We start from the raw sequence: 14,452 nt of genomic DNA on the forward strand, positions 1-14,452 counted from the left end.
GGTCTTCACAATAGAACAAGGAGAAGCCCCTGTACTAGATGAGGGGAAGGCAAACCAAGCAACCTTGGAGGATTTTGGCCTCACCAGTAATGAGGTCAAAAGGAATCTGTTGGAGCTGAACATGACAAAGGCTGTTGGGCCTGACACAATCTCACCGTGGATACTAAAAGAAGGTGCAGAAGCATTAAGTGTGCCACTCTCTATGGTGTATAACAAGTCACTGGAAACAGGAGACCTACTGGAAAGCTGGAAGACAGCTAATGTAGACCCAATATACAAAAAAGGGTGACAGGCACTGAACTACAGGCCAGTTTCCCTAACTTGTATACCATGCAAGATGATGGAGAAGATCATGAGGAAAAGGCTCATAGAACATCTGAAGGGAAATAGCTTTGTAACACACCACCAGTATGGGTTCAGAAATGGTAAATCGTGCCTCACAGCTTTAATAGAATTCTATGATCAAGTAACAAAAATAAGGCAAGAAAGAGAAGGGTGAGCAGACTGCATTTTTTTTTTGAACTGTCAGAAAGCCTTTGATACAGTACCCCATAAAAGGCTGCTACAAAAGTTGGAACAACAGGCAGGAGTGAAAGGTAAGGTGCTCCAGTGGATAAGGGAGTATCTAAGCAACAGGAAACAACGAGTAATTGTGAGGGGGAGATATCAGGGGTGGCGAAATGTCACCAGCGGAGTCCCACAGGGCTCAGTACTTGGACCCATCCTGTTTCTAATATATGTAAACGATCTTCCAGAGGGTATATACTCGTTCCTTTCAGTGTTTGGTGATGATGCAAAAATTATGAGAAGAATCAAGACAGATGAAGATAGAAAGAGATTACAGGATGACCTGGACAAACTGAAGGAATGGTATAGAAAATGGCTACTAAAGTTTAACTCAGGAAAGTGCAAAGTAATGAAATTAGATGAAGGGAGTAGAAGGCTGAATACAAGGTACCATCTGGAAGGGAAGATCCTGCAAGAGTCAAATAGAGAGAAAGATCTGGGGGTTGATATCACACCAAACCTGTCCCCCAGAGGCCCACATCAAAATAATAATAGCAGCAGCATACGCTAGATTGACCAACATAAGAACTGCCTTTATAAACTTGTGTAAGGAATCATTCAGAACCCTGTATACCACCTATGTCTGACCAATCCTTTGTCCACCCTGTCAGGGTGGGGTGGACAAAGACAAACTCTTCAACCCGGGTGGAACACGAACAAGGGGACACGTGGAAACCTTATACCCAAATGAGCCACAGAGACATTAGAACGAATATTATCAGTGTCAGATTAGTTATTTTTTTTCTACTACAGACGTGGCCACACATTTACAATGCTAACCAGCATATATACATTTTCTTCTGTCCTCTATGGACAGGGTGAGAGATCTGTTAAACATATAGTTCAGGGATTTATTGAACAATGAACCACAGAAGGTGATTGTAGTGCTTTTATAATGCTAATCTAATCTACAGACATAAGTTAACAGGTGAAATTCATTAGTCATGGGGTGGAGGCAGATTCCATTCACAGTTTCAAAGGTAGATTTGATAGAGCCCAGTAGGCTCAAGAATCTGTATACCAGTAGATTGACAGTTGAGAGGCAGGACCAAAGAGCCAGAGCTCAACCCCTGTAAGCACAACTAGGTGAATACATCCATCCATCTGTCCATCAATCCATCTTTACATCCATCCATCATTACATCCATCTGTCCACGAATCTCTCCATCTGTCCACGAATCTCTCCATCTGTTCACGAATCTCTCCATCTGTCCACGAATCTCTCCATCTGTCCACGAATCTCTCCATCTGTCCACGAATCTCTCCATCTGTCCACGAATCTCTCCATCTGTCCACGAATCTCTCCATCTGTCCACGAATCTCTCCATCTGTCCACGAATCTCTCCATCTGCCCACGAATCTCTCCATCTGTCCACGAATCTCTCCATCTGTCCACGAATCTCTCCATCTGTCCACGAATCTCTCCATCTGTCCACGAATCTCTCCATCTGTCTATCCAGTGTTTGTATCCATAGTATGGTGGCCATATATATGAAGAAGCACAACAATAAACTGTAATCTTTTAGGAGACACGCAACTAAATGGCTTCCGGAACTGGAAAACAACAGCCGTGATGAAAAGGTAAACGTCTTAAGCACACGAAAGCTAGAAAATACAAGAAAAATCGTGATATGTCACTACATACTCCAGATAACCTCAAGATAACTCAAGATAACCTCAAGATAACTCAAGATAACCTCAAGATAACCTCAAGATACAAACCGGTAATAGAAATCGATAAAATTGACAAAAACGAAATCTTCCTCTTTACAAACAAAGGGAAACAACAGACTTAAAGGTTAGGTTAGGCTATTAATGTTGTCAAAAAAAATTAGAGAAAGTTATCTTTTGCAAAGAGAGTGGTAGAGGCTTGGAACAAGTTAGGTGAGAAGGTGGTGGAGAACTCAAAGGTCAGTAGTTTCAGAGCGTCTTGTGACAGTACAGGTACTGGGAAGACGGGCACACCACCAGCATACATCTTATCTCTTAACACCACAATATCAACCTTAATGAATCCTAGTCGAGGCAGGGAAGGAGGGGAGAGTGAAGGGAGTGGGAGGGAGGGAAGGAAGAGGGAAGCGAGTGGCAGGGAGGGAGGGAGGGAAGAGGGAAGCGAGTGGCAGGGAGGGAGGGAGGGAAGAGGGAAGCGAGTGGCAGGGAGGGAGGGAGGGAAGAGGGAAGCGAGTGGCAGGGAGGGAGGGAGGGGGGAGTGAAGGGAGGGAAGGAAGAGGGAAGAGAGTGGCAGGGAGGAAAGGAAGAAGGAGACAGGGGGGAGTGAAGGGAGTGGCAGAACAACAAGCGAGAAGGGCTATTCAATAAATTCAATATTAATAATAAAAGGATAGACTGGGAGAAAATAAACTGGGAACTTACAAACATCCAATGGGAAAATGTTCTAAGTAATAAAAATTCTACACAAGGAATAGAAAACCTGACTTCTGAAGCATATGAAGTCTGTCTGAAACATGTTCCTTTGAGGAAAGCCAGAAAGAGGTCCAACGTAGAAAGAGAACGCAGACGACACTCAAAAGAAAGAAAAAATTATCGGAAATGCAGACACGACTTTCCGTACAAAGAAGGAATAATTTAAACAGGGAAATTGAAGAAATCGAACAGACTGAAGCATTCATATCAGATTTAAGAAAGGAAACTAACTAGATCAGAAAGCAATTCAAGAAATAAAGAAAAACCCAAAATATATCTTCACATATGCTAAATCAAAAGCGAAAACCACTGCCAGTATTGGACCTGTTCGTACTAGTGAAGGTTCATACACTGAAGACGATAAAGAAATTAGTGAAATCCTTAAAAAGCAGTATGAGGACATGTTTAGCACCTCGATACACAGCATGAATGTGGAAGATCCGGACAACTTCTTTATGCGTGATATCCAAACCCTCTGTAAATATAACATATTGTAACAAACTAGGCTGTTGTAAGAATTATTCCAGAAGGTTCCAGAAGTTTCGTGTAGGGACCTGACCTCAACAACGCACATTCCCCTGGGGATTAGCAGGTCTGAGTCACAAATGGCGGGCGTCTCTGTTCATAGTTGTGTATAATGAACCATCCTATAGTATTCAGTAATTTAGAGAAATTAGCCTTTATTCATTTTGTATTAAAATTGTATTGTATAATATTCCTGGTTATAGTACCAAGAGTATTCTAATTATTAGGAGATTTGAGTTAAGTCACCATCAGTGACGTCACGAATCAGATCTAAGTTGTAAGGCGCGAGTGACCGGCGGTCATAGGTCATCAGAGTTGACATGTCCACTATTTCTCAAAGTTCAAATAACCATTTTGGTGATCGGGAACAGCTCTGCCGTTAGATGCTTGTGTAATTTAACTTCAGTAAAATAATTCAACCAGTCTGGATCAATTAAGTACAACAGAGGTTAATTGTTATAACTTAAACCTGGCTAAGTAACTTGGTAAGCGATGCGGAACAATACAATGCTCTAGTCAGGGGAAGACCAGAGAGGGAGATCAGTGTGGACGTGAGATCAACTGGGAGAGGTCAACTATCTTACCTCCCCCAAGACCAGCCCCAACATCTTTAGCTGGTCGCCCAAGGTAGAGTTGCTGTATGAGTTTTTATAGGGATAGTCAACTCATTGCCGTTCAGGTCAAGTAGGGAGTGAACATCTTTAGATTTTGTTTTAGTTTTTCTTTTAATAAATTAATTAGTTAATAAATTGCATTTGTATTATTTCCATGTGTATGTTCTTTTTAGATGAATTTGTCCTGGTCACGTGGTCCCTACGAGGCAGAGTTGAATTGGGCGCCGATTCTAACACCAAATCGGAAGTCATCTTTACCGTGTAATTTATTCCACACTCAAGGTCATCGGTTATAGTGGGGATCAAGCCCCAAGGTTGATTAATTAGCATGATCGATCCAGACCTCGATCATTGTTCAGTGTTACTGGTCTGGTGGTGGCGGCGGAGGCGACTCTAGGGTTTTGCTCAAAGTCTAGGTCACGTCATACGGGTTGTAGAATCCTAAGTCGGTCAATCGTCTTAGGACCACGTGGCGTGGAGTTGGCTTTAGTAAAAGTTTTGGAGTCCCTTGGTAGAGAATAAAAATTAAGAATACGGGTAGAGGGGGAGAAGGAGGAAAGATAATTCGAGAAACCTTACCCGTGATACAATATCAACACGAGCGTGGCAGATTTTGAAAGAAATTGACAATATGCCCATGCACTCAGCCCCGGGTCCAGACTCATGGAATTCAATATTTATATAGAAATGCAAAGTACCAGTAGAACAGGCACTCAGTATAGTGTGGAGGAAGAGCTTGGACACGAGGGAGATACCAGATGCGCTTAAAGCAGCAAACAAAGCCCCTCTACACAAGGGAGGGAGCAAAGCATTGGCAAAGAATTATAAACCAGTTGCACTAACGTCCCACATAATAAAAGTATTTGAGAGAGTGCTCAGGAGTCAGGTCATTAGTTTCATTAAGACCAATGACTTCCACAACCCAGGCCAACATGGATTTAGAGCAGGAAGATCGTGCCTCTCACAGCTTTTTCACTACGACAAAATCACCGACGCATTAGAAGAAAAACAGAATGCAGATGTGGTATACACGGACTTCGCAAAGGCATTCTATAAATGTGACCATGGAGTGATACACATAAAATGAGGTCAATGGGAATAACTGGTAAAGTAAGACGCTGGATACTCAGTTTTCTGTCGAACAGAACACACAGAGTAACAGTCAACCATATAAAATCGAGTTCATGCGCAGTTAAAAGCTCTGTATCTCAGGGTACAGTCCTTGCATCACTGCTTTCCTTATTCTCATATCAGATATAGAGTCAAATACAAGGCACAGCTTCGTATTATCCTTTGCAGATGACACAAAAATCTGCATGAAAATTACCTCTGCTGAAGACATTGAAAAACTACAAGCAGATATTAAAATGTTTTCGACTGAGCAACAGAAAATAACATGATGTTTAAGTGATAAATTCCAGGTACTCAGGTACAGTAAAAATGAGGACCTTAATCATAATACAGGGTACAAAACACTATCAAATTTGCCCATAGTAGGAAAGCAGCGTGTAAAGGATTTGGGAATAACTATGTCCGACGACCTAACGTTTAGGGAGCGTAACCAAGCAAATATTGCGTCAGCCAGAAAAAATTATAAGATGAATTACGAGAGCTTTCAAATCCTGGGATCCCATCACAATGGTTGTACTTTTAAATCACTTGTGTAGTCGCGTCTTGAGTACTGCTCAGTACACACTTGCCCCCTCAGAAGAGGAGATTGCTGAAATAGAGGGAATACGGAGAACATATACGGCAAGCATAGACGAGATAGAGCACCTAAATTACTGGGATCGTTTCAAAGCTCTCCAAATGTACTCGCTAGAAAGACGACGGGAGAGATACCAAATAATATACACGTGGAAAATACTAGAGGGCCAAGTCCCAAATCTACACAGTAAAATATCAACATACTGGAGTGAACGATATGGAAGAAAATGCAGAATAGAACCAGTGAAGAGCAGAGGTGCCATAGGCACAATCAGAGAACACTGTATAAACATCAGAGGTCCGCGGTTGTTCAACATCCTCCCAGCGAATATAAGAAGCCGGAATAACCGTGGACATCTTCAAGTGAAAACTAGACTGTTTTCTTCAAGGAGTGCAGGACCAACCGGGCTGTGATGGGTATGTGGGCCTGCGGGCCGCTCCAAGCAACAGCCTGGTGGACCAACTCCCAGAACCTCATCAAGCAGGTATCAAACAAGGGGGAGGGAAGAGGAGGGGTAGCAGCAGGGAAGAGGAGGGTATCCGGAGAGGAGATGGCAGCAGCAGGGGGGAAGAAGAGGGCAACAGCAGGGGGGGAAGAAGAGGGCAACAGCAGGGGGGGAAGAAGAGGGCAACAGCAGGGGGGGAAGAAGAGGGCAACAGCAGGGGGGGAAGAAGAGGGCAACAGCAGAGGGGGGGGAAGAAGAGGGCAACAGCAGAGGGGGGGGGAAGAAGAGGGCAACAGCAGAGGTGGGGGGGAAGAAGAGGGCAACAGCAGAGGTGGGGGGGAAGAAGAGGGCAACAGCAGAGGGGGGGGAAGAAGAGGGCAACAGCAGAGGGGGGGGGAAGAGGGCAACAGCAGAGGGGGGAAGAAGAGGGCAACAGCAGAGGGGGGGAAGAAGAGGGCAACAGCAGAGGGGGGGAAGAAGAGGGCAACAGCAGAGGGGGGGAAGAAGAGGGCAACAGCAGGGGGGGAAGAAGAGGGCAACAGCAGGGGAGGGAAGAAGAGGGCAACAGCAGGGGGGAAGAAGAGGGCAACAGCAGGGGAGGGAAGAAGAGGGCAACAGCAGGGGAGGGAAGAAGAGGGCAACAGCAAGGGAGGGAAGAAGAGGGCAACAGCAGGGGGGGGGGAAGAAGAGGGCAACAGCAGGGGGGGAAGAAGAGGGCATCAGCAGGGGGGAAGAAGAGGGCAACAGCAGGGGGGGAGAAGAGGGCAACAGCAGGGGGGAAGAAGAGGGCAACAGCAGGGGGGGGGAAGAAGAGGGCAACAGCAGGGGGGAAGAAGAGGGCAACAGCAGGGGGGAAGAAGAGGGCAACAGCAGGGGGGGGGAAGAAGAGGGCAACAGCAGGGGAGGGAAGAAGAGGGCAACAGCAGGGGAGGGAAGAAGAGGGCAACAGCAGGGGAGGGAAGAAGAGGGCAACAGCAGGGGAGGGAAGAATAGGGCAACAGCAGGAGAGGGAAGAAGAGGGCAACAGCAGGAGAGGGAAGAAGAGGGCAACAGCAGGAGAGGGAAGAAGAGGGCAACAGCAGGGGGGGAAGAAGAGGGCAACAGCAGGGGGGGGGGAAGAAGAGGGCAACAGCAGGGGGGGGAAGAAGAGGGCAACAGCAGGGGGGGGGGAAGAAGAGGGCAACAGCAGGGGGGGGAAGAAGAGGGCAACAGCAGGGGGGGGGGGAAGAAGAGGGCAACAGCAGGGGGGGGAGAAGAAGAGGGCAACAGCAGGGGGGAAGAAGAGGGCAACAGCAGGGGGGGGAAGAAGAGGGCAACAGCAGGGGAGGGGAAGAAGAGGGCAACAGCAGGGAGGAGAAAAGGGCAACAGAAGGGAGAAGAGGGCAACAGCAGGGGGGAAGAAGAGGGCAACAGCTGGGGGGGGGGAAGAAGAGGGCAACAGCAGGGGGGGAGAAGAGGGCAACAGCTGGGGGGGGGAAGAAGAGGGCAACAGCAGGGGGGGAGACGAGGGCAACAGCAGGGGGGGAAGAAGATGGCAGCAGCTGGGGGGGGGTGGAAGAAGAGGGCAGGAGGAGGAGGAGGGAAGGCTGAGGGCAGCAGTAGCAGGGAGAGGGCAGCAGCAGGAGGGATCGATCACTCACCAGTAGGTCACCGTGGCCAGCCAGGACAGCAGGAGGGAAGGGAGAGGACAGCAGGAGGAGGTAAGGCTGAGGGCAGCAGCAGCAGCAGCGGGAGGAGGGAAGGCTAAGAGCAGCAGGAGGGAGAGGGCAGCAGCAGCAGGAGGGATCGATCACTCACCAGTAGAAGGCCACCTGGTCACCGTGGCCAGCCAGGACGTGCACATCAAGGCAGTTGTAGGTGATGTTGGTCTTGGCGCCCTCCAGCCACCGCACGAATATCTTCCCTTTACTTATGTCAAAATTATAATCCAGGAACTTGCCCGTGACACTGTGTTCAAAGTGAAAACTCTTGGCTATCTCCCCCCAGAAAGCTTCCGGGTCTTTAAGCGATTTTTCATGCATTTGTTTATATTGCTCCATAGAGGAGCAATGGGAGATTTTGGCCACTTTCTGGGCAGGGTTAAAGATAAGGTGTTGATGGGAGGCCATGATGCCGGGCGTGACCTTCACTCTCGGACTGTCTAGGGAACACTGTGGTAAACACCGCTGCCGCCCCACCCGCTCGCCACCTCCGCTAACCTTAGCACCCAACCTACATATTTCACGCCACCTACTTCTTTTTAATCATAGTCAACTCCTGTATCTAATGTATATGCAGTATTTAATAAAGCATCATTAAACATAATAACTTAATCATACTTTTAATAATTACTCGTTTAGAAATTACCAAACCCTTTGCAATTACTGGTTTTGCAAGAATGTAATACTCTTTACCTGAATTTACCTGAGGATTACTAACACTCTAAGAGCCTTGCCGTGGACAGGAAGCCGGTGGCTTGTCAAAGGTCCCACCATTTGTCCTGTTGATTTTTCCCGGTTGGATTTTAAACTTTAACTGAGTTTTGGCCATTTACGGCTTCGGCGGGTAGGCGGTTCCATGGGTTAATAATCCTGTGGGTGAAAAAGTATCTCCTGTTCTCAGTCCTACACTGTGGCTTGTTGAGCTTGAAACCGTTGCTCCTTGTTTGTGTTACATCTGACCTTTTAAAGATATTATCTAGCTCAACATCCTCTAAATTGTTTAGTATTTTAAAGGTTACGATGAGATCTGTCCTGTCATGCCTGGTGTGCAGTGTTGTTACCCTGTGGCCCTCAACCCTTCCTGATACGTGAGTTGACTTAGCTCTGGAATGACTTTTGTTGTTCGATGTTGCACTTTCACCAGAGCAGCTATATCCTTATACGAGTTTGAGTGACATTATTAATTATACCTTGACTCTTGTATATTCACTGAGAGAACAACCGACCACTATCCTACCTTCCTCATTGCCAACATGGACATGACACCATGGGAGACCAAGAAATTAACCTTCAGACTACACGCAAAGCAGCAATAGACAATCTTATAAATGCATTTCACAATATAAACTGGGAATCTGAATATAATAGTACACAAGACATAAATTCATTAACCGACATCTTCCTCGCCTCAACACACAATGTCCGCTCCTCACCAAGCAAGGAACTGATAGATATTAAACAACTCCTGCCTCACAGGTGGCATACATAAGACAATTAACATAATAATACAAAGCAATAATAATAATAATAATACAAAAAAATAACGCTTTCTAGAGGGGTATAAGAGGAACCATGGGCACCACACTATAAACAAATATATGTTTGATATTGATAATAGTGCGACTTAACCAAAGTAGAAATGCCCTGTAAATCAAGGGTCCCAAAGTGTGGAATGTCTTTCCCAATCACGTCAAAAAGTGTCCGTCTCTCAACTAGTTTAATAGAGAAGCTAAGTGGGGGCAGGGGGCCTGACGGCTGAGCGGACAGCGCTCGTTATTTGTAGTCCTAGGGTTCGGGGATCAATTCCCGGTAAAGGTGGAAACAAATGGGCAGAGTTTCTTTCACCCTGATGCCCCTATTCTTCTTTGCAATACGTGCAGTTTGCATGAAGATTTGTCCTCCCGATGACTGCACGAGCGGTGATGTTGAAAGATGCGGAACTCACAGTGGCGCATCAATGTTCATAATTTGGCAGAGATTGGAAGTTATCAATGTCTTGTTTGCGTGAGGACAATGAGAAAACTAAACATATGAGTGGAAATGAAAATTTCCAAATTGAAATGGAATGGAAATAGATGTCAAAGATGAGGAGTTTTCTTAATGGTGGTATCAAAGTGTTGCTGTTTTATGAAAAGTGTGAGGTTTAGTCAAGAGACTGAGCTTGTGAGTCGAAGTATGTTTGGGAGTTAGTCGCAATTCAGATAGGTTTGGGTACATTATGGTAGGGTAAGTTACAGGAGTACATTAAGTAACATGGTGGTAATGTGTATAAGGTTAGGTTGGGGTAGGTTTGTTGAAAATGGGTTATGTTGTATTTCTGATTTTTACGTCTGGGATGTGATTACATCGGTCATCTTTGACGTGTCAGTAGTACACCGTGTTCAATATCTGGAAGTGCTTGGAGGATGTGTCGCGAGAGAGTGTGGTTTATGTGTTTTTTTCAGTCAAAATGCCAGGTTGCTGGGAGGTTTGTACAGCTGGGGGTTGTACAAACCTCCCAGCAAGTCAGCCTAAGGAGTGACTTTGGTAAGGCGTGTTAAGGTTCTCGGACGTGTGTTAAGGAGTCATTTAGGAAGGTTTCCCGCATCAGTTCAAATGATGTATGTCCAGCAATGGTAGCTGTGTTAGGGCGGATGTCATTGTCTGTATATGTCGATGGGGTGTCTGTTGGGTCGGTCTCGGGGATGGGTTGGTTTGCTTGTGTAAAGAATTTAGTTAGGAGTCGGTCCAGCGTCTTTTTTAGTGTATTTTCAATGCGAGTGACAAGTCTCTCAACAAGGTCAAGGGGTCAGTGGTATAATTTGTGGGAAAGAATTGGACTGGAAGTGCAGGATTGTCAGTGACAGACATATCAGGTACACGCAAAGGTTATGGTTGAGTGTGAGGTAGTGGTTGATGATAGACTGAGTTAGGTTGTTTCAATGCACTATTGTATTGCAGGTTGGTGATAGAGAGAACCTTAGTTTTGCCGCAATATATGGAGGACATTGTTTGAATGTAATATCATGATCGCCACCACAGTGAGAGCAGGTGAGTATATCTGACGCACAGTCTTGTGTGTAATGAGAACCAGAGCATTTCTCACATTTAATGTCTTTGATGCAGCCTTTTGAGGTATGGATGAAACCTTTACATCAGAAGCACTGAGTGTGACGTGGTACGTACACCTCTAGTTTATGGAGGAATCCGTTAAACCAAACCTGATCAAAGTGAAAGTAGTCTAGAAAGGTAAGCCTGTATTACTCGGTTCTCCGTTTGACCACCACTTCAAGACACAGAAACAACATAGAAGCAGCAAGAGAAAGACCAATAGGCATTCTGTAGTTACTTTCATTCATATGATTTCATACCCAATTTATACCCACTTCACCCAAAACATTTGTCATATCACCTCACCCAAGACGCATATAAGTATGATATTTGTATATGTAAACCAGTCTTTGAGAATGTAAGCAGCACTTATGAAACGCTTTTAGGCGTCAGATCAAAAATAAAAATGTAAAAAAATGAATTTTGCAGAGTTAATTTTTCAATTACCATCGACAGTGAAGAGAAACGTAAGAAATATTGAAAAGATTTGTGTTAGAATTAATCTTACCCTTTCGGTCATATCCAACAACATATGTTTACAAGAAAGACTGCTACCAAAATATACTATAATATTATATATATATATATATATATATATATATATATATATATATATATATATATATATATATATATATATATATATATATATATATATATATATATATATATATATATATATATATATATATATATATGTCGTACCTAGTAGCCAGAACTCACTTCTCAGCCTACTATTCAAGGCCCGATTTGCCTAATAAGCCAAGTTTTCCTGAATTAGTATATTTACTAAAAAATTTTTCTTATGAAATGATAAAGCAACCCTTTTTTCTATGTATGAGGTCAATTTTTTTTTATTGGAGTTAAAATTAACGTAGATATATGACCGAACCTAACCAACCCTACCTAACCTAACCTAACCTATATTTATAGGTAAGGTTAGGTTAGGTAGCCAAAAAAAGCTAGGTTAGGTTAGGTTAGGTAGGTTAGGTAGACGAAAAAACATTAATTCATGAAAACTTGGCTTATTAGGCAAATCGGGCCTTGAATAGTAGGCTGAGAAGTGCGTTCTGGCTATTAGGTACGACATATATATATATATATATATATATATATATATATATATATATATATATATATATATATATATATATATATATATATATATATATATATATATATATATATATATATATATATATATATATATATATATATATATATATATATATATGTATGCATGTTGTATAATATGACCGAAAAAGTGAGATTAATAATTCTAACACGAATTTTCTCAATATTTCTTACGTTTCTTTTCACTGTCGATAGTAATTGAAAAATTAATTCTAAAAAATCAGGGTTCGTAGTCCTGAGGTTCCGGGTTCGATCCCCGGTGGAGGTGGAGATAAATGGGCAAAACGTTTCTTTCACCCTGATGCCCTTGTTACCTAACAGTAAATAGGTACCTGGGAGTTAAGACAGCTGCTACGGGTTGCTTCCTGGGGGGGTGTAACAAAAAGGAGGCCTGGTCGAGGACCGGGCCGCGGGCCCTAAAATCATCTCAAGATAAGATTAGGTGCTGTGAGAATGTGCAACTGAGCTGTGCATTCCACTTCAATTGATATTCCAAAGATCTTTGGGCACAGGAAATTTAGCAGATATATGGAAAAAGGCATAGTTTCAGTCAACAAAAATGGTAGCAGAGAAGGTCCTCTAAATTATAGTCCCGTATCATTAACAAGCATGGTACTCAAAATGCTAGAAAAAAAGGTTTTTGACTGAGTCCTACACAAGAGGTTGTTTTGGAAACTGGAACATGCTGGATGGGTGACAGGGAGACTTCTGGCCTGAATGAAAAAATTCTAACAGAAAGATGAGGGTGGTAATTAGAGGTAATGAATCTGACTGGAGAAGTGTTACTAGCGGAGTATCACAGGGTTCAGTTCTTGCACCAGTAAAGTTCATCGTCTACATAAACAATCTTCCAGAAGGAATACAGAATTAGATGAGCATGTTTGCTGATGATGCTAAGATACTGGGGAAGGTAGGAGGTGCAGACGATTGTCAATAAATGTCACGTTTATGGAATGTGGAATAGGAGAAAATAGACTAGACTACACACAATCTACAAATTATGTGAAAAAAGTTAAAAAAAAAAAAAATTCAGATAAAAAGATCTAGGGATGGTTCTAGATAAAAACTATCACCTGAGGACCGCATAAAGAACATTGCGTGAGGAGCCAATGGTATGCTTTCCAATTCCTGAATTGCTTTTAAATACATGGATGGTGAAATACTAAAGAAATTGTTCACGACCTTTGTGAGACCAAAACTGGAATATACAGTGGTTGTGTGGTGCCCATATCTTAAGAAGCACATCCACAGACTGGGAAAAGGGGCAAAGACATGCAACTAAATGACTCTTGGAACTGAAAGACAAGGGCTATGAGGAGAGGTTACCTACCTTGTGGAGGTTCTGGGAGACCAAAGCCCTCGCAGTCTGGTCTCCAACCAGGCCTCCCGGTTGGTCCGTCTGGTCAACCAGGCTGTTGGATGAGGCTGCTTACACAGCCTGACATGAATCACTGCCTGGTTAATCAGGTATTCTTTGGCGGTGTTTGTCGAGTTCTCTCTTGAACATTGTGAGAAGCCGGCCAGTTATGCCCCTTATGTACAGCGGGTGAGTGTTGAAGTCTTGGGCCCTTGATGTTGGTAAGAATTCTCTCTCAGCATACCTATTGCACCTCTACTTTTCAACAGGGTTATTTTGCACATCCTGCTAAGCCTATTAGTTTCATGTGGTTGCCATACCTCCAACCTCTAGAGGTTAGAGGCATAACCTCTAGAGGTTAGAGGCATGACATGACATTTAACCGACATTAAATATGCCTAAACTAGAAGATAGAAGAAAAAAAGTAATATGATCACTACATACAAAATAGTAAAGGGAATCGATAAAATTCATAGGGAAGATTTCCTGAAACCTGGAACTTCAAGAACAAGAGGTCATAAAATTTAAACTAACGAAACAAAGCTGCCGGGGAAATATAAGAAAACGTACTTTTGTAAACAGAGTGGTAGACGGTTGGAACAAGTTAGGTGAGGTGGTGGTGGAGGCCAAGACCGTCATTAATTTCAAAGCATTATGTGACAGAGTGCTGAGGAAACGGGACACCACGAGCGTAGCTCTAATCCTGTAACTGTAAAGAGGTCAAATGTAGAAAGAGAACGCAGACGACATTACAAAAGAAGGAAGAAATTAACAGAAATGCTTAAGCAGACACGACTCTCCATACAAAGAAGAAATAATTTAAACAGGGAGATTGAAAAAATCGAAAAGAGACTGAAGCATTACTATCAGACTGAAGAAAGGCAACTA

At 43.6% G+C, this 14,452-nt stretch overlaps 2 protein-coding genes across 4 annotated transcripts in view; one reads left to right on the forward strand and one right to left on the reverse strand.

Annotated features, from left to right (window-relative positions):
- AcCoAS (acetyl coenzyme A synthase) overlaps positions 1 to 8,431 on the reverse strand; it is a 63,146-nt gene extending 54,715 nt beyond the window's left edge. For 2 of the 3 annotated variants that reach the window (XM_045759156.2, XM_045759148.2), the window contains exon 1: positions 8,081 to 8,430. In XM_045759156.2, the coding sequence (XP_045615112.1) occupies positions 8,081 to 8,391 (311 nt within the window). In that variant the 5' untranslated portion in view covers positions 8,392 to 8,430. Of the gene's footprint in view, positions 1 to 8,080 lie in introns of all 3 variants that reach the window. The other variant, XM_045759165.2, reaches the window with a different exon arrangement.
- Positions 1 to 14,452, forward strand: part of LOC123768447 (uncharacterized) — a 487,820-nt gene that overhangs the window by 19,221 nt on the left and 454,147 nt on the right. The gene's annotated exons all lie outside the window — the stretch shown is intronic.

This window comes from Procambarus clarkii, chromosome 86 (assembly GCF_040958095.1).
Source record: "Procambarus clarkii isolate CNS0578487 chromosome 86, FALCON_Pclarkii_2.0, whole genome shotgun sequence".
Taxonomy (NCBI): Eukaryota; Metazoa; Arthropoda; class Malacostraca; order Decapoda; family Cambaridae; genus Procambarus; species Procambarus clarkii.